This window comes from Physcomitrium patens, chromosome 17 (assembly GCF_059467195.1).
Source record: "Physcomitrium patens ecotype Gransden chromosome 17, ASM5946719v1, whole genome shotgun sequence".
Lineage (NCBI taxonomy): Eukaryota > Viridiplantae > Streptophyta > Bryopsida > Funariales > Funariaceae > Physcomitrium > Physcomitrium patens.
Window position 1 is genome coordinate 5,132,094 of NC_143426.1, and position 20,195 is coordinate 5,152,288.

The window sequence follows — 20,195 nt, forward strand, 5'->3', positions numbered from 1 at the left end:
AAGAGACAATACCTATTCCCAATACTCGCCATCAATACCTTTATTGGAGAGCATCATTTTCTTACTTTGACTAATTATTGACTTGGTAAATTTTGAGATTGTGAACCCACCTTTTCTTGTTGGTGCTTGAATTTTGGCATTTTGGACAACTTCCAATTTAATGGCCTGACTTTTGACAATAGAAACACAATCTCTTTTGTACCAATATTTGTCATCTTTGTGGTGTCAGTGATCCTTGTAGGGCATCAATTTCTATTGGTATTAGTTGTTGTGCCATAATATTAGATAGTGGCATAGGACTTCATACTATAGGTCATGCTCCACAATTTTTGAAATCTATAGCATCGATCCTTTTTGCAATCCGTATTACCTTTTAGAATGTTTATGGATTCCTTAGCTCCACCTCTAAAACATTGCTAATTTGAAAACATAGAGACTTGAATGGGGAGACATAATCTTGTACGGATCTAGCTTGTATAAGATTTACTAATTGATTCCGTACTACCTTTTCTATATTGATGGGCCAAAATTAATTCTTAAACTTGGTTTCAAACTCCTCCTAATCACAAAATCTACTTTGAGCTCCATAGCTTTGAACTTGATATCGCCACCAAATAACTGTCACATCTTTCAAATAGCTGACTACATATATAAATCTTTTAGTGATATTTGCCCTAGATAGTTTGAAGTATTGTTGTATGTTGAAGTGCCATTGACATACATCTTCTTGTCTTAAAGTCTTAGAGTATATACTAAGCTTATTCAATTTCAACATAGCAAATGTTGAGTCTTTTGTCCTTGAGGCTTTTATTTGTCCTTGTAAAGTAGCTATTTGGTCTAAGACGTGTTGTATTTGAGCCTCTATTTGAGATTGCTCCGCCATATCTTCCATACTATAATTTCTTTTTTAGACTCTAGTATTGTAATATTTTTTCACCTTCCAATTGACTTTTTAAGAGTATCTCGTGGTAGCTTCAACACAATACCCAGTATGGACTAGATAATGACTATTGACACACTACCAAAAGTAAACAATCTAATATTCATTTTGATACCAATGAAATAAGACTAGACTAACTCAAAAATCCAAGATCCTTCTAATCCATAGGAACATAAAGCTTTATCACAAAATAGGACAAAAAAAAAGAAAAACAAAAATAAATAGAAGTAAATAGAATAGGACATGAAAGATAAAACTGGACAAACAAAAACAAAACAAAATAGAACTGAACAGAAAGATGCAAAACCAAATTTTACTAAAAAAAAGGGTTTGAAGCCATACTTGACCAAATGCTCCAAAAGGCCTTGGCTAGTGTCAGGGACATGAATCTCAAAGAAAGAAAATCCTCGATACACGCTTGTGTCATTGAAGAGAACTAAAAAATCACTCAAAAGATAATGTAATATTAACTAAAATGGTTATTGTCAAAAATAAGAAAACTAGAAAGTCTTGAAATAAGTCCAAGGACTAAAACGACATTGACAAGAGTGAAGAAGTCTTTACTCCTGTCTCCATATATACTCTTAACTAGGAGCTACATGACAATATCCTATAGGACCTCCAAAACATATTGACTTTGCTAGCCACATGTCTTAACTTGTAAGGCAAGTTATCTATGTATGCGCCACATGGTTAGCTTGTTCCACAAGCTATTATGTGGAGTTGACTTGTTCCACAAGCTATTATGTGGAGTTAACTTGTTCCACAAGCTATTATGTAGAGTTAACTTGTTCCACAAGCTACCAACATGAGGTTAACTTGTTGGCTAAGTTTTTGCCCTATAAACATATCTAAAGTCAAAATCGCATCTATATAGCTTTTAGGAAGCTTCACTAAAAGACTTTATGAAATTAATCTATATTTACATACTTCTATCTAATCATATAAATAATTATTGAAGTAAATGTATATGTCCATGACAACCAGTCCTATTTATACCTTATCCTATCACCTTAGACTTTCTAGAATGTTCCTAAATAGTGGGATCCACCTAGATAACCACCATAAAATCTTTTTAGAATATTCTATAATAGATTCTACTTGGTCCACTAACCTAACTTCAATTCTAAAAATTTCCATGGTTCTAATTATTTATATAATTATCTTATTTATACCTTGTTACAATATTGCCACAATTTACTAAGAGTAGCATTGCAAGGTCACTAAGCATAGAGCTTGAAAGCACTACATATAACATAGAATTTTACATCATATGAAACTTAAAACAACAAGTTAATTTACAACATATAATTTATAATATCTTTTTATAGGTAACAACACATGTTTCTACTATTATCTAATAATAGTAATTCTTCCCAACTGCCCTACCAAAACTATTTCCAACATCAACCACCAACTATTTATTTAACACAAATGCTGCCAATTTTATAAAGTATGGAAAATGGATTATTAATTTCATCTTCAAAATTATTTCAAAAAACTATTAGCATGATAATTTTAGTTCAGTACTTAAATACATATGCACACAAAAGAGTAAAGGAATGAAAAAGTGATAACATAGTTAGGTGTAAGACTACCCAAGTTTCATATTCAACAACCGTTAAGGGAACTGAAACTGTTAAGGGACTTTAGATTTTCATCGTCAGAACAGTCATCGACAGTGGGCACTGCAAGCATGTTCCAGACTGGAATCCTGGGGAAGAAAAGGAGGCTCGCATGAGGGGGACTGGCAGCATGTTCTGAACTGATTTGTGGGGGAAGACAAAGAGCTCGGCGGACACGATACAGGACTGTACAGTGAGTGCACGGACGGTGATTCCGAGTGGAACTGGTCTCCGCCTTCGGAGTCAGAGGATCTGCTTGGAAGTTCGCACCCCCGCTCGGAGAAACACTGTTATGTTTTATCCTCACAAAGCAGTTCCCCTCGTATTTGCTCCGAGATTTCACTGCACAGATCCGTGAGCCTCGTGACAGATAACTCGGCGACCTCATCACGCACCACAGGCTTGCTGTCTAACAATTTGTGGCTCCATATTTTGTTTGTTTGTTTGTTTTTTCTTTTTTTGTGTGTGTGTGTGGCTTCATTGTGTAGTGCTGCTGTGCTAGGGTTAAGCTTGCTGCCCTTGTTGCTATGCGACGTTCCAGTCCCGGTCGAGATCCACACCGTTCCTTTAGTCATTTTAGATTCGTGTGAAATGAGCGCTTAATTCGCTTCTGTTGTTAACGTAAGTTTTGTCGATGGATGTTTAAGGACATCTGGGATGCTGACAGGCGTTTTTTTTCATATTTATTCGTTTTCTTGCGTTTTGAGCTGGAGGCAGAGCCTGTGTGTTTCATTTGGCGAGGGTCTCTGAGGTGGTGAGTTAAATTTATGAAGGTTTCGTGGTTTTTGATGGTAGTGTTTTTTCTAGGTGCTTCAGAGTGAGACAGCTTTATTTGTTAGTCGGGTTGCTAACAAGTTTAGAAGATGGCGCACAAGGCGGATGACGAGTACGACTATCTGTTCAAGGTGGTGTTGATTGGAGATTCTGGTGTCGGGAAGTCCAATCTACTATCCAGATTTACGCGTAATGAGTTCTGTCTGGAGTCCAAGTCGACCATTGGTGTGGAGTTTGCTACTAGATCTATTCAGGTATCATCAACCTGCCCCTAAATGCAATGTATTCACTGCGGAGCTTGCTTTCGCTGTCTTTCTCATTGTTAACTGTGTTTGAAAACGAACGACTTGTTTTGAACAGATGACCTTGTATGTGATGGAACGGAGTGTACTGGAAGAAGTAAATTCATTAGCAAATGAAACATATGGCACTGTGCGGTCTAGTTTAGAGGTCGAGATCAATCCAATCTTTTTCTTATTTTTCTGTTTCTTTTTTGATTGAATGAGTTTTCGATACAGTATTCTGTGGTTCGTTTTGATCCTTTTCCGCTAGGTCTGCAGAATTACTTACAAGATTAATTGCTGCTTGTTCTTCGTATACGTTTTACAGATGTTTCGGTTTACCATGTGGTTGCAAGTCTTTTTTTTACATGCTGCATGTTTCTTGCCTGAACTGAGCCACTGGTGGTTTAGATTGTCGACTGTTTCTGTACATTTCTTGGCGATTGATTGGTGATTAGTCTGTACCAGTTACATGTCATGGATCGATAGTGATTGTCCACTCACAAGGTTAAAAGTTGTCTCATAGTAGGGGTTGCAAATAAGTTTTCTTTCTTAGAACTTCAGTTTCCTCTATTATGGATTAAGCTTTCACGAATACTTTCAATTCTAAGCTCGCACCTGCTTGATATTCTTGCAGGATATGTAATTATGCCTATTGCTTAAAAGCGATTAAAAAGTCTTATGATTAATGACACATGGTCTCATTGGAGTTAAGTAACCGCCAGAGTGTATTTTATAATGTGTTTGATACATAAAAGCTTTCCATGGTTTTTACGCACTCTTAAAAATTAACCCTTTTTTCATTTCTTTTCTTTTCCTCCCCTTTTTCTTGGTGAAATGTCGTGATTGTCAATCTGGGAATCCAGCGCGGGAGCATTTCATGGAAGTTCGATGTCCGGACATCATGTGCTATAGATTTTGTTGCTTAGGTAGTCATCCGATTTTTTCATCTCAACCTTGATTTGGATGATCCATCATTGCCTCTTTTGCATGTGTTAAGGCTTTTTGCTGATGTTTAAGTTTGCTGTATTATATCAGGTTGATGGAAAGACGATTAAAGCTCAGATTTGGGACACAGCAGGACAGGAGAGGTACCGAGCCATTACAAGTGCGTACTATCGTGGAGCCGTCGGAGCTTTGCTGGTGTACGACATTACAAAGCATGTGACCTATGAGAATGTTGAAAGGTGGCTGAAGGAGCTCAGAGACCATGCCGACTCCAACATTGTTATCATGTTGGTGGGAAACAAATCAGATCTTAAGCATCTGAGAGGTGTCCCCACCGATGATGCCCAAGCTTTTTCAGAGAAAGAGGGACTTTCTTTCATAGAAACCTCAGCTTTGGAGTCCACAAACGTAGAGAAAGCATTTCAGAGGATTTTGACAGAGATTTATCGTATTGTGAGCAAGAAAGCTTTGGCTTCTGAAGAGAGCACCACTGAGGGTCCAGGCCAAGGAACTAATATTGTCCCGCTAGACAGCAACTCCCCGGATCTTAAGAAGAAGGGCTGCTGCGGAGCTTAAAAATCTCTATAGCTGGTGGTTTCGTTCACCAACGCCGTCTCATGGCTTGTCTCAATTATGTAAATCACTCTTTGATGTAATGAGGTTCTTACGTAAAAACAAACTGTAGCTTACGGAACTAGAATTTTTTTATACCTTGGGTAGACTACAATGGATAACTTCTCGCCAGTTAATTGTATAAGATGCTGTGAGCAGTTGTCGTTGGACAAGTTGTAATCTGCCGTTGTATTGATTTAGCGGTCTTTGTTACTGGTTTGATCAGAACAAACTGAGGTGCAGTTTTGAGAGGCCATGTTAGTCTTGAAGTTTACCACGGCCTCGGTCCAGACATCAGGATTAATATTGTTTAGATTAATCAAATTTGTATGCTAGGACAGATTCCTGTCTAGATAATTGTTAATGGAAATGTTAATTTGTTGTTTTCAGCATGTTAATTTCAGAGTGATTAATTTTGTGCTCGTTTCAAACTTGTTCTCTTTTGGTTATGCTACATGCGTTTAGGATTTGTACTGAGGAATTGTGAGCTGTGAGTATGGGAACAGCATTTTTCCTTTTAATCTGTGCTGCTCGTTTCCGAGGAACAGGAAATTTGCAAGGTTGCTGTGTGTTGATTGCCGAGAGTTGCTTGATTTATGGGCTTGAGAACCTCGATGTATCGAGGTCAGCGTGTGGTGTAAAACGTGGTGCCAATTTAAGAAATGTGGATGGAGGTTACTGCCCGAAGTGTTCTTAAAATTCAAGTCCCCCGTATGTCTTTTTTCTTCTTCTCATTCCTCCTTAATCTAGAATTTCCAGTACAACTCAATTTTAGTTTTTTTAATTTTCTGTTCAGAATTTTTTGCTATTAGTCTTCTTCTAACAACAACGCTGGTGCTGTGGTTGTTTTTGTAGTTCATATGCATCATGCCAGGACTTGTGCTGGAAAGAGCATACCTACCTTACCTGATCTTGAACATAGTAGATGTATGACAGCAAAAGATAACCATGGTTCTCTGCAGATGATCTTTCTGTACTTAAGAAGTCCTGCAGGATTCAAATTTCCCTAAAGATATTAATATTTTGGGTTGAGTACAAGTTACTTGACAAGGTGACAAAAAATAAATAAAAAATTGCTGCAAGTATATGTCCTGTGTACAAGTGTGGGGATTACCATTCCAAAATGGTTTCCTAAATAGTTAACTAGATAGGAATATTTCAACCAACACACTGTTAAGGAAGAAAGTCCATGGCCTTTTATCATCCATCTTCCTGCCTTTACAATTAATTTCTTAACTGTTACATATGATCCCTAAACATATCCTCCCACTCTCTCTACAAATAAATACCTATCTATTTCCCCTAGTTATATGCTTAAAGGAGCTTTGCATGAGGATTTGGGAGGGCTTGTCCTGAGGCTCACAGTAATCCAGTATGGGTTGTGGTCATGGCTGCCAAAATCTCTAGATAACTCCCCAATTGCTTGAAAAGATTTTCACTGATGCAAAACAATGTGTGAGATGAGAGTGGACCATGTACTCAGGTAAGTTAGGGTTAGGATTACCTGCATGGCCATGGTGTGACCCTGCTTGCAGAATCTCCATAGGAGATTGCTTTTGTCAGTCCCAGGTGCAGCTAGAGAAGACAAGCACTCTTTTGTACATTTGCTTGTCTTGCTTTCATTTTTGTAATGTATCTGTCATCTGGGTGCACCACAGTCCATGATAGATGACATTCAGTGTCCAGGATTATGGATCTTTAGAGGTGGACATTACTCAACACAGGATGCTGCCCCATGAGACCCAGTATGTGAACCAATTTTAGCTGCTTTTTTTAGGTCTTTAAGGGGTAGGTGCACAACATGGATCTGGAAAGAGCCTTAGTGGTAAGTGCACAGTATTAGCATGGCTGACTCATAGATTTGAATAGAAAAAAATCACTAAGTCCATGAGTCAGCCATGCAAGTACTGTGAAACAGATTGAAATTTAGGTCTGGGTTGTGATCCCATTTTGTACTGTTACATATCTATATATATATATATGTATATAAATTGTCAACAAATGATGTGGATTTATCTTCAATAATGGGACTACATGATGCTGGCTCTCCCCTTGCTCCTTGTTTTGCTTTTCTGTCATGTGAAGAGATGGCCATAACAAATCCACAGAATCTGATGGAGGAGACATTTTTTGTCCTTTCCATTGCCTCAGATAAATGGACACGTTCCATTTCTTTCTGCGCCAATTATCAAGTGGTATCATGGCAGACAATGAGTTCACATGGTGCTGACAGTAAATTCTCCTCATTCTACCCAAGATAAATAATTGTTATAATTATAATCAATGAAAAACAGAATTGGTATTGGTTCTCTGCGAAAGCAGTGGTGGTGGTTTTGGCTGTGTGGAGTATAAATCTTGCCATTGATATATTGGATTTGCTGCATCATGGCTTCTGCACTGTATCATTCATTCTTATCCAATTTGATAATTTTGGGGCGTGCACATGCAGGAAGACAACCATTGGCTGATGAGAACATTTTTTATGGAGTTTGATTTATGCATATAAATATATTTTTTCAGTTTTTGAAATTATGGCTTTTTTGTTTGTTTGTTTGAATAGAAAATTATAGTCACTAATATATATATATGGGAATATTAAATAGACCCACACTTTTATTAAATTGACCCACCCATCATGAAAATAAAAATGACCTTTAGATTCATTTCTCCACTATTAGATTTGCAACCAATGAAAATCAACCACATTCATCATGATTACCATATACTTGATCATGGGTGGATCAATTTAGTAAAAGCTTGGGTCTATTTAACATTCATATAAATATATATATATATATACATATATATATTATTATTTTTAAATTATTTTAATAGACTATTTTAGAAAATAATAGAATGTAATGTAGTTAAATCTTTATTGGACAACACTATTAGTCCATTGTATTATAAAACCAATAATATTTTTGGTTTAAAAATATTTTTGACCATAACATGGGATAATTTTATATACAATATTTATTATTTTTATTACTTTTATTGCAAAAAAACTACTATATCTTCTTGTGTAGTATCCAAAGTTAATTAATGAAGTAAAAGTATTCTAGTTCTTTAAAAACTATATATTTATATAGATTTATTTTATTTTATTTTATTTTTTTAGTTTTTCAGTTTCAAATAAAAATACAATAACAAAAATACTCAATGATGTTATTTTATATGGATACAATTTATAATGTTTTAAATATTTTAATAATACAATAATAAAAGAAAAAAATATATTTTTTTTAAAGATAAAAAAATGTGTAATTTTGTCAAAATATCAAATATAGAAATAAAAAATTCTTCATAATAAGTAAAATTTTTAAGCATATTTACATAAGTGTATTTATGTGTTATGATGTAGGAGAATCTAAAACACTTATACCAAATTATAAAATCGTTTAGAACTTATAAGACTAATAAGACTATACAGAAGATATTAATGAATAATCTTTATTTTTATGAAAATATATTTATAAAACATTTTGTTTGAAACACTATGAAAATGAAAAAATTGTGGTTTAAGTTTTAGTAATAACAAGTTATTTTAAAGAATGTTTTTATATCATAGAGATTTGTAGTTGTCATAATATGCTATTGTAGATATTACAGATATATATATATATATATATATATATATATTATACCTACTTCATATTAAAATATTCATATAAATATTAAAAAATATGAACTTGTACCTTCAATGCTGCTATCTTGTGGTTAATTGACAAATCTAATGGTTGAATTTGACAACTCTATCTCATTGTCCCAATCTTTACAACTAATGCATATCATACCTAATGTTTCCTCTTATTATTGAAATAAGAGTAATGCCCAACTTGATACCTTGTGACAACAAACATCTGAATTAGCAAAATCCTTTGTGGATAATTTATTTGCAATTCCAATCTATAGATAATTTTGTTCAAACCTTTAAAAGTAACTATGATATAAGTAATCAACTATGAAAGAATATGCAATCAATTGAGATTAAAGTGTATCCTTTAAACATAACCATTCTAAAAAATTTACATCTTTCTTATACAAATACATTCTTACCAGATTTAGTTGTCCATTTCACATAACAAGTGATTTTTTCATATGCATCAATCAATTAAACCATGCCACATAAAAATAATATTATGCCCATATTGATATTTTTGCACTTTAGCAATATTTCCTTTTCTTTTTGCTTATATATACATACATATCCATATATATAGTCGTTTTAAAATTTGATGATTCTCACCATTCAAAATACACTTGAAGAATAAAGTGTCGTTTGGTGTTTGGGAGAGAGGATAAGCCTGTGAAACCACAACCAACCACTACAAGAACAGACACACACACAGAGACATGCACAGAAACAGACCCACAAGCTGCTTCCGTAAGGAGTAAGCAAGCAAGTAAGCAAGCAAGCAGGATGTGGTGATGGTGGTGCTGTCCAGCATCGTCCCTTGCTCACCTCCATCCTCCCACCCCCAACTCCCAAGCACCAATGCTGACAACCATGACAACAACTACTACAGCAACAGCAACAAAACACACAGTACAAAAGCAAAAAAGCAGGGGAGAAAAGAGAAAAAAAAAAGAGGAGGAAGGGGGGCTATGGTGATGGTGGGTGAGGACGCAGGCACATCCCCTTCTGCAGCTGCTGCGCTTCTACTGCTTCTGCTTCTGCTTTGTGTGCGAAACTGATGATGATGAGTGATGATGATGACTCCTGCTGCTTGTTGCGACGTGCTGCTGCTTCTGGACCTGGAAGAAAGCGTCTCACTATGTGCTCCCTTCCTCTTCTTCCTCGTTTCCGTGTTCTTGCCTCATGTCTTTGTTCCTTTTTTGTCCGTGAAGCGTTGCGGATTTCCACTGCAAGGTGGTGACTTGAGGGTCTGATGCTGTCGTCCAGTCTCCCCCTACCAAGGTCCTTGCCAGCTTCAAGGGAAAAGAGAGGGTGGTGATGGTGGTGGTGGTGGGGGAGGGGGGAATAAGAGAAAAGAAGAAAAAGGAGAGTAAATAGAGAGAGAGGAAGAAAAAGGAGGTGGGGAGGATGGAATGAATGTCTCCTTTTTTGTTTGGTCGAGTTAAATGAAACCTCAGCGCTGCCTTAAAGCTCGACACGTCCCTTTGATTGATTGCTGCTGCTGCTTTTCTGCTACCGCTGCTTTTTGTGCTTTTGATATTTTCTTCTTTTTGCTTGATTCCTTACCTGGGTTCTACACCGTTTGCAGTGAGTGAATTGGCACTTGCTTCTGGACTCCTGTGCATTCGTGGTATGCATTCACGGACATTGCTACTGCTACAACAGGAGATGGATTCACGGTTGTAACTTTCTTTTAGTAAAACGAAAAAAAAGAAAAAAAAATCCGAAAAATAGAATAAATTTTGTAGTATAAGAAAAAGAATGCATGTGCGTGTCGGATCGTTTAAAGATTTTCAGCACCCTGATGGTTCGTTGTTTGTTATTGTTTGTTGAGCATTCGAGCAGTGAAGATCCACCAATATGGGTTGTGTTTGGAAACTAATCATCGAAAAGTAAGAATGGATTCGAAGGGTACGTGAGTGAGAAGAGTGAGTGTAAAAAAGTAAGTTTCGGGGATGGGCAGGAGGGGTGGGTAACGGTTTTCGGGAATATCTACAGTTTCGTTTATCGTCACACGTGGGGAAGTCGGCGAAGAAATTCCGCCAGGCTCGCACTCTCTCGCTTACAGAATCATGGCAGCCACAGATTTGCGTTTCAATCGAGTTTAGAGCCTGCTTGGAGATTAATTGTCAGGGCCCCACAAGGATTGATGGCCTCGCACGGACATCTGCGTTCTCTGAATATGCCTGAATTGTCTGAGTTGCACATGATTTGAGAATTCAATACCACCGCAGGGACATGATCACCAACTTCATGACCAAATCCTCACTTTCGCCAACTCACTGAGAGGCTCATCAAATCTCTGCTCCTTGGCTGATCTAGGCCGAATTTCGCGGCGTCCTAGCTTTTAAGCTTTTAACGAGGGTCTAGTGGTTTCCGAAATAGCAAGCTCTGCAAGTTCTTTGAGAGTTGTCACGTTCCCTCTCTCGAAAGGTATGCACAACGTAGTAGCTCTGCTTAAGGATTCCTTCCAATCCATCTTTTCGGTGCCCTAAGATTCTCGGCGGCTAATTTCCACGTGTACAACCTCCGTTTCGCTTTGTATCACGTGTGATCCCTTCTGCTTATTCCTCTTGTAGCGCTGCTGCAATTTTGGTTATACTGGCGATGTCAGAGATCTGATTGGTGTCAGTTTGTCATGTTGATTTTTGGGGACCTTGGCCAGGATGCACAAGCTGTGGCCGGACTAAGTAAACTGGCAACGGTCGGCTGATGCTGCGAGAGGTTGCGACGGTTGTGACATTTGGGGGTGTGTTTTTCTGCTGTGCATGTAAGGGGATCTGTTGATTGTGTGTATGTGTGTGTGTGTGTCTGTGTGAGAGAGAAAGAGGTGAAGCAGGAGGTGGGCTGGTTTAACGACGGCGCAGTACATGGGGTCCCAGTAGCAGCTCGAGGCTGTTGACAGGTGCATTAAATTGCGGGATTCCTTCTTTAGGGTGACGTTCTCAATGGTAGCGACGGCAGCGACGTCGGCCAGCTGATGGTGCGTGTCTTCCGTGGTTGATCCATCATTCTCTGTGCGTGATTACTATGCCTTCGCTGCGTACTAGTCCAGGTCCTGCAATAGTACGTTTTTCGACCTGTTCGATCCGGGAGTATCACTGAATTGGCTCTGAGACCTGATACATAGAAGTTTTAGATTCAACCGACAGTCTGCAAAGGATTCTTATCGCTTAGTGGGCTTCTTCATGCCCTCTTTCGGATACATGTTGTCTTCTTAGTTACTCAAGTGTCGCCCCGCGTGGAGAGGTTTAATGCCTTTGCATCGAACGGGTTGATTAGCCAGTTGCACCTTTCTCCGAGAGAGTGAGTGTCAGATTCTTGGTTAATCTGCTTCAGAGTTTGTGCCTCACTGATATTTCAAGTAGGTGTCCCTTCTTCAGTGTAGTCTTTGAATTCATCATATCTTCAAGGGAATGAGAATCTAATAGAAGAAGCTCAGTTCACTGCAAGCTATTTAGGAGAAATACTCTGGTACTACCCCGCGTTTATAGAAAATGAATTGGCTTGTTACGTCAGAGAGCAATCAGCTGCCGCTTAGAATGGTTAGGCGACGTTGTAATCGAGGATTTTTCTTGTGGTATTGACCAAGTGATGGGCTTATAAAACTGCTATCGCAGACAAGAGGTCGTGAAAAGTTGATCAATTTACAGGTTGCGCAAGGGTTGCTAAAGTCTTGTCCTTGTTAAGGCGCTTAAAGTCGTAAATAACTGGAGAGTTGGAAATTAAACCCTTAGGTATATAGGGAAGACATGTACATATCTGTTCTAGTACTGGAGGCATTAAACTTGTTGACAGTGCAAACGTCCTCATCGATTCCCCCTTGTCAACCGACGTATATTCGTTACCTTCATTGAATGAATGAATATATATATATATATATATATATATATGAGAACGAATGAATGAGGAAACAGCCAAATTCCTTTCAATACGGACACAACCCCTGCATCATTCCCAATACTGAAGTAAGATTTTGGTCCTGCCCAAAGCAAAGGAGTGATTACCTTCTCATGGGTGTTATTGCTTCTTCAAAAGTTTTCGCGATTGGTGAGAGCAAGAGAGGGAGCGGGACAGAGCGAGAGTGAACACTCTTATGGCGAGTCATGCACCTCCTTAGTCTTAGTGTTCAGGAGGATGTCAAGCGTAACTATTCTACACGTTATTCTCAGTTTCCTGTTTTAATTTTTCACGCAACGGGGTGATTGGTACCTTCGAAGTTCAGGAACGCCCTCTTGAATAAAATTCTGAAACTCGCACAAGCTACTGTCTGTCTGCAAGTATGGACAGCAACGAGGGGGGTGCACCGACTGGGTCGCAGGACGCAATGCCTGTGTTATCCTCCCCAATTATGCAGCGGTTTAGTTTTGAGAATGGGCATCACGCGCAAAGGATGGCCGCTGTTTGTCCTTCTGTATCGAGCAAGGGATTCATGACTAATTTTGCAACGCCAGTCTACATAGCACTCCTTGCAGTAATGCTGGTGCTGCCATCTCCAGCTGCGGATTGGATTAGCAAGGTCCATGAATTTCCTCTTATAAAGCAGATGAATGGATCAAGTAATGACTATTTCACTAACTCTAGGGAATCAATGATGTGCTTTCCACATCCCGAGAGCCCGCGTCTATCTTCCTATGCAAGTGACCATTTACAGCTTTGTTCCGGGAATGGCCATTATGAAATAGCCAGCCACCAGGAGCGAACTACACCAGACGCTGGAGCTTGTCATTGCTACGGATGCTTCTCGGGAAAGCATTGTGAACATCTCAATTCTGATTGCGACCTCAACATATTCCAGTATGCAAACTCTTGCCCTATTTCATTCTACACGATTCATATCACTGAATATTCTTCGTTTGTGTGTGCCGCCGTTGAAAGCAGTTCACCTGATTGACTTGTGTCGATGGATGTGTGGGAATTAACAGTGGCGACCCGACTCTGTTCGAGGAGTACTGGCTCACCCAACCTGACGCACCCACCATCATTCCATCATGGCAGGGCCTTAGCTACTTTGCCCACCGCCACAACTCCTACTTGTTCGTTGATTCCTTCTTGGAACAAACAATCCGACAGCTGCACGGCATGATTGGAAACGCAGTAACTGAAGGCCGCTTCCTCGTGCTCGGCGTTGGCTCCACGCAGCTCTACCAAGCAGCTCTGTACGCCTTAACATCACCCGACTCCCCAACTCCCACCAGCGTCGTGTCTGCAATCCCTCACTACTCGGTACACACAACCCAATAGCCTCATCTTAGCACAGATGAATCTTCTTCCCAATTTTGTGTGTGTGGGCAACACTCGAACGTCATCTGAGGTCGTTGTGCGAATTGTGCAGTCTTTTGAGGGAGTGACGAGGTTTCTAGACTCAAGAAGGTTCAAGTGGATCGGAGACGCAGAGAAGTTCCGGGACAGTGGGACTTCAGAACCCTATATCGAGCTTGTAACGTCGCCCAACAATCCTTGTGGATCTATGAACAAAGCAGTTGTAAATGGCAATGGATCTGTGATAAACGACCTTGCTTACTACTGGCCTCACTACACACCTATCACGGCCCCAGCTGACTATCCCATCATGCTTTGGACCTTGTCTAAAATCACTGGCCACGCCGGCACTCGCCTTGGGTACTAATCTCTTCCTTCTACGCTACCGTCATCACCTGTCTCCACTGCGCCGCGGTAGCTAACTGTTTGCAGCTGTGTCGGTGTTTTACTTATTTATTTAGTTTTATCACTGATGTGCTTGAGGGTGGTGGAACTGCAGTTGGGCTATTGTGGAGGATGAGAAGATAGCGACAAAGATGGCTTTCTTCGTCCAGATGAACACGCTGGGGGTGTCACAGGACGCACAGGCGCGAGGCGTCACTTTATTAAGATCAATCACGTCTAGTTACAACACGCGGCCAGAGAGACAACCTTTCTTCCACCTTAGTCAGGCAGTACTGGAAGATAGGTGGGCCAGGATGAGCCAAGCGCTACAAAACAGTTCTCGTTTTGTTCTGCCAGAGTTCGAGCCTGCTTCCTGCTCATTTTTCGGCCGAGCATTCCAACCCAATCCACGTACTCTACCATCCCCTAGCTCGTGCACTTTGCTTCATTGCGTTTAGACAGCCATCAATTCTGTCTTTCATATATATATATGTATGTTTATTTATATCCTAATCCTAACTATCTGGGTGTCTTTTCCAGCTTTCATGTGGCTGAAGTGCAAAGTAGACGAGGACTGCGCCCAGCTGCTAAAGGACCACAAGATCATTTCACGCGGGGGCCGTGCCTTCGGCGTGTCCACGCAGTACGTGCGAGTAAGCATGCTAGACAGGCGGCCCCTGTTCGATCTGCTGCTCTCACGCCTCGCTGCCCTCCACTAGACTTGCATCCAATGTACACAGATTTCAGTTCCCATCTCAAGCTAGAGATTAGGCCTTTCTGCACAGTTGTTGTTATTATATTTTGTTTTATTTTTGATTTCCACCATGCTTCCCCAGCATGTAGCACTCCACCTCCCCCACCTGCTGTGTGTTTCTTCCTCCTCGGTGCCTGAATCCACCATTTGTGACACCATAAACCGGATCAAATCCTCCATATTTCTAGCATGTTCTTCCGTTTGTTGAATCTCCATCTCCACCCTCTCTCTCGTTCATCTCCATGATCTGATCAAATTTGACTTTCTACACCATTCCATCATTGATTCGCTTAGCTACACCTGTAAACAGAATATAGTTGCCACGTCAGCATCGATGCATACCAACACACTGTCCTCTATTCTAAATTTTACACGATTCTCGCTCTTTAGGTTCCGTGTTTTCTATCCTTCTTTCCCTTCTCTTGAATAATCCTGCTTTTCAATTGATATGAATTAAGGTTTGAATGTTTTGGAAATCGGAAATGAGATTGAGTTGCTTTGTTAAACACGCTACTATGTGTTTGTTATTTGGTTTTATTGTCATGTCTGTCATGCAATTACTCTATTCATTAAGAGTAATCTTTCTATAAAATTTTGATTTACCATTGAGTTTTCATTGTTCTACAAGGATCCAAAAATTTCTTGCCAAAACACATACAAAGTGCGAAACTAAATACATAGCAACAGATTCGTGATAAATAATCATCTGATTGATACAGCTAATAATGCACTGATAAAGCTCATCAAGTAATTATTGATTGCGTTTATGACGTTGACATGCAGTGATAGTATGAATGATTTTGTTATTCATACAGAGCAAACTAAAGGTACTTGCACAATTCATTAGTTAAGAATAAAAAGTATTTAAAAGTTAATATTCGTACAAATAAGATATCTTTCATACAAATATCAAATCAAAACAATCATGGAATAATTTAGAATTTGGTGTTACTCCAAAACCTCAAAATTATATATTCTGGAAAGACACCAATAAATTATATCAAATATGATAAACGTTGTAGATGATGTGTTAATTTCATCAAAATAAAACGAGATGTCAATCCTCAATGATGACGACCAAAATCATTTCATCTGTATATATATATATATATATATATATACATATACATTAATAATAACGCACTATTACATAACATTATACTCTTTATAGCTACTCTACAACTGCATTCACTTTGAAATATACACACACACATATCACAATCAATATACCCAAGTCACACTCAACCAATTCTAAATACAGCAACAAATGGAGTACTAAAAAACTGTGAAGGTCAGGAACAACAACACTAATGTGGCCCCTAATTGATATTTTAAAGAGAAGATCCCTTGTAACACTATTCTCTATCCCTTGCAGTAAAATCTCCTTCATACCTGACGGAAACCTACGACTAAAGTGGTTAACCCCCTTGATGTTTCAAAAAAAAAAAGAAAAAAAAGAAAAAGAAAAAGAAAAAAGCCACTCAAATCAACATGTCCTAGTTCCCATCACAATAAAAAAGCGCTGACCACCCAAATGATGAGATGCAAAGAATATGCGACACAAAGCCAAAAAGCCTACACAGGTACTCATGGATGAACGCTTTCCAACGATGAACGGAGCACCCACACAAGTTTTCGTTAACGTGTCTACCTTTAACATCCATCTTTTATGTTTTGCTTTAAAGGCACGCGTCGTTCCTTCGTATTAAAGCTTGCAGAGAGAATCCAGTGATTGCATGCTCTTGCACTGCGCCTCGCTCGCGGCGTCCACAATTGTCTAGATCTCGTTTAATCTCGGCGTTTTTGCGGCGTCGCTCGTTGATCGCATCCATGGCCATCGGCATACGCACCATCGGAGTCGTGTTACTAGCCCTTTTGGGCGTGGATATCATGGTACCCACCTCGTTGAAATGAATCTGAGACTGTCTGCCGCTGATCTGCACTGCACTTCACTAGATTTCGTATTTTGTTTCTCAACAGGAGTTGCCAGTTTATGGTTGTGCTATGTCGATGCGTGTGCATGTTCTGAGATTTGACGATGATGGACTGCAGCTGGAGAACCCCCCCCTGGGGCTGGTTGCCGCGGTTAGACCCATTACAACAGTGGACCGGAGCTTGTTTCCTGATCGAGACCATGGCATTCACACCATCAACGACTTCCAGCGGAATTTTTTCCTGGAAGCGAGTCTGGTTCGAGGATCGACGGGGAGCTTCGTGACCCAGTTGCCCGGAGGGCGTTCTTGACTGCTGCAGCTGCCGATGATGTGCCTGAAATCAACACGTCTAACTTGCCTGTGCTGTTGGAGATGTTCGGCGTTCTGCCTAGCACTCAGCTGGCCACTGATATGGGCACCACCGCGTTCCTTTGCGGCAGTCCGGCACTGCCGGGAGAGTCCCGGTCTTGTCCCATTTCTAGAATAGCTGTGGCGCAGTTCGTCTCGGAGCAGTTGAAGGTGAACGTGGTGGAGGTGCTGGCAACCAGGATTGGCACAGTTGCCGATGCAGTGCCGTTGGATCACGAGCCTATTTATACAATTGTCGACTTCGCAGTCGGTTCAGAGGAGCAGGGCAAAAGAATCATCATCTGCCACAACGTGAATTTTGCCTCCCAGGTATACTACTGCCACAGCGTCACGAAAACAAAGGTTGTGCTTGCGACGTTGCGTCTGAAAGCAAACGGATCCACCATCAAGGCCTCCGCGGTTTGCCAAATTGACACAATGCTGTGGGATTCCTCGCACCCGGCGTTTGCTGCTCTCTGGATCCCAAGGGGTTCAGAGGTGTGCCATTTTTTGGTGGACAACGATGTACTGTTTGCTCCTGTCTTTGGGGTTAATGCTCACGTTGTCCAATTCCTGGATGGGTCGCTGGAAATTTGAGGCCTGTCTAGCAATGCCATTGAACGTTTCTCGAGGGGAAGAGATTGAGCTCAGGCACGAAGACTTTGTGGTTTTGAATGTCTCATCGAACCAAGATCTCGTAACGCAGCGACCTGCCTGTCTTTACATATGTACATTTGTTGTTGTCCTCTGTCGTACATACCATCTTAAAGTTTTACTTGAACATCCTTAAGCGCAGAACCATGTCAATCGCCGCCGTAAACCATAATATACAAATTAAAAGTGGTCGACAGCGTCCATAGTTCCCAAAAAAAGCGAGCAGTAGCGTAAACATGAAAGAATACAAATCCTTCCAGTCTACCTGCTCGGGTGACATACAGAATACTATCAGACTTATACCTTCAATATATCTGCGGTTTATTCCTGTGTTCTATCCAAGTTTTGGGCTAGGAATTTGTAGAACGTATTCTTCTACGGAGATGCTCAGATTTTTAACAAAGCCTCGGGTTTCTGCGCTTACGCATGTGTACAGTTTTTATTCATACCCAAGTGCTGTCCATCTTAATGATCAGATGTTAATTTTTGTATTAGAAAGCAGCAATTTAAGCAGAACATATCCCATTAAATTGAGAAAGATTTCACCGTCTCCTTCACCAAGCAAATCTCCATCGCTGTCTCAATTGCAGGAATATTGAGGACTCTCAGAAGTGCAGAGCGTATGTGTGAATATATGTACGTGTGTGTAAATATCTATATCTATATATATATATATATACATGCATGACTAAAACAGAGGGGACACACAACTCCCACACTATCGAATTATATTCCTCGTCCATCTGTTGGGCACCGAATTGAACAAGAACCATGTGTCGAATTCGCCAGCCACTATAATTCATTCTTTTTCTTGGAAGTGGGAATCACAATTTGCGACTATAACATGACGTCGAGATCACCTTTACTTTCTGGTCCTGAAAGCTCCCACAATTCAAAGATGACGCTGAGAATGGTTCCAACACTGATTCTCATTGTTCGGGGTTTAGAATTTAATTAAATAAAAGACTTGGTTTCAATGACCCCATTTTCATAAGTGAATCACGTTGGAAGATTCCTGTGACAAAGAGTTGAGTTCGCTCCAGAAAGTGAGAACAACTGTTGGTGGCCAATGTCTTGGTTGCGTTCGCCGAGCTCTTGACTTCTAACGCAACACATGCTCAAGTTCTTTTTCAAGAGCACATGTGTAGTTCAACATGTATGTATGTATGAGTGTATATAATTGTGTTTTTTTTGAATCATTAGAAGTTTAATAACACCAAAATGTCGTCGGCCAAATGAATTGGTCGATATTTGTTTGATAGTAAATCAGTTCTTTGTTGTTTGGACAAATTTAGAGGGTAGAGTTAACAGTATTCATACTTGGTATGTCGGCACTCGTTACTAGCATCAGTTAAAATTTAAAAAAAATATATCTGACGCTGCCAACCAAAGAACTCAATAGGAAATCAATGCATTGCATAGGGTGTGAAGTAGAAGTTAGATTATCGGTATTCTGTAGTTATCATCTTTTATAGTGTGTTCCTTAATACACTTTCAAATAGTACCATAAGTTGTTATAAGATATTTTAAAGAATATCTGATATGTGATTCTAGAACTTGTTGAAAGTCTTTTTTTTAAAAATTAAATCATATATAGAATCTATAAATAGATGAAAATACATCAACTTAAAAACTCATCATCAATACCAAAGAAATATACCAATAGTTCACTTTAATAAGACTATGGTTCATATTGTTGGAAGGATCCTAGTTTAGACTCTAGTTAGATTATATTGGTAGTTGGCATAAATATTTCATAATGCCAAATTCTAAAATTTAATAGAAATAAAATATCATATATTTCTTTAAACACATCAGATATTGGTTTAACATCATGGAAAAACAAGATAAATATGTAAATTATATTAATTATTTTAATTTATGACATTTAAAAAAATAAAAATTTTGTTTTAGAAAAAATTATGTAAATTCAAAAAGCACATTCTTTGTCTTTAGAATATTATTAAATATATTTAAAAAAGATTGTGTAGTCTTTTGCAATACCAAAATTCAATTGGTATATTAGTAATATATATATA

At 39.2% G+C, this 20,195-nt stretch overlaps 3 protein-coding genes and 2 long non-coding RNA genes across 13 annotated transcripts; 3 read left to right on the forward strand and 2 right to left on the reverse strand.

Annotated features, from left to right (window-relative positions):
- The first annotated feature begins 2,869 nt into the window (after nucleotides 1–2,869).
- LOC112294409 (ras-related protein YPTC6) lies at nucleotides 2,870–5,578 on the forward strand. Of its 4 annotated transcripts, none has more exons than XM_024544766.3 (3): nucleotides 2,870–3,186; nucleotides 3,382–3,593; nucleotides 4,659–5,578. In XM_024544766.3, exons 2-3 carry the CDS (start codon nucleotides 3,429–3,431, stop codon nucleotides 5,142–5,144), a joined length of 651 nt encoding a protein of 216 aa, XP_024400534.1. In that variant the 5' UTR covers nucleotides 2,870–3,186; nucleotides 3,382–3,428; the 3' UTR covers nucleotides 5,145–5,578. The 4 variants fall into 4 exon arrangements, with proteins under 4 accessions (XP_024400534.1, XP_024400535.1, XP_024400536.1 ...); XM_024544767.3 differs by having other exon boundaries at nucleotides 2,870–2,965; XM_024544768.3 differs by having other exon boundaries at nucleotides 2,870–2,919.
- Nucleotide 5,579: 1 nt separating this feature from the next.
- LOC149987522 (uncharacterized) lies at nucleotides 5,580–8,009 on the reverse strand. The gene is made up of 4 exons (XR_016498146.1): nucleotides 7,215–8,009; nucleotides 6,544–6,823; nucleotides 6,082–6,167; nucleotides 5,580–5,926 (listed from the first exon to the last, which is right to left on the reverse strand). It is a non-coding gene; the product is annotated as an uncharacterized LOC149987522 (long non-coding RNA).
- Nucleotides 8,010–8,853: 844 nt separating this feature from the next.
- LOC141046425 (uncharacterized) lies at nucleotides 8,854–10,950 on the reverse strand. Its single transcript, XR_012219423.2, has 3 exons — nucleotides 10,817–10,950; nucleotides 9,430–10,473; nucleotides 8,854–9,026 (listed from the first exon to the last, which is right to left on the reverse strand). It is a non-coding gene; the product is annotated as an uncharacterized LOC141046425 (long non-coding RNA).
- Nucleotides 10,656–15,410, forward strand: LOC112294406 (tryptophan aminotransferase-related protein 1). 6 transcript variants are annotated; one of them, XM_024544761.3, is made up of 7 exons: nucleotides 10,656–11,253; nucleotides 11,486–11,803; nucleotides 13,041–13,617; nucleotides 13,746–14,046; nucleotides 14,156–14,442; nucleotides 14,582–14,877; nucleotides 15,007–15,410. In XM_024544761.3, the coding sequence occupies exons 3-7, from the start codon at nucleotides 13,103–13,105 to the stop codon at nucleotides 15,183–15,185; spliced, it is 1,578 nt and encodes a 525-aa protein (XP_024400529.1). In that variant the 5' UTR covers nucleotides 10,656–11,253; nucleotides 11,486–11,803; nucleotides 13,041–13,102; the 3' UTR covers nucleotides 15,186–15,410. The 6 variants fall into 6 exon arrangements, with proteins under 6 accessions (XP_024400529.1, XP_024400531.1, XP_024400527.1 ...); XM_024544763.3 differs by having other exon boundaries at nucleotides 10,903–11,253; nucleotides 13,405–13,617; XM_024544759.3 differs by having other exon boundaries at nucleotides 10,934–11,253; nucleotides 13,046–13,617.
- Nucleotides 15,411–16,939: 1,529 nt separating this feature from the next.
- LOC112294410 (protein RAFTIN 1A) lies at nucleotides 16,940–18,960 on the forward strand. The gene is made up of 2 exons (XM_024544769.3): nucleotides 16,940–17,113; nucleotides 17,273–18,960. The coding sequence occupies exon 2, from the start codon at nucleotides 17,527–17,529 to the stop codon at nucleotides 18,097–18,099; it is 573 nt and encodes a 190-aa protein (XP_024400537.1). The 5' UTR covers nucleotides 16,940–17,113; nucleotides 17,273–17,526; the 3' UTR covers nucleotides 18,100–18,960.
- Nucleotides 18,961–20,195: the final 1,235 nt, after the last annotated feature.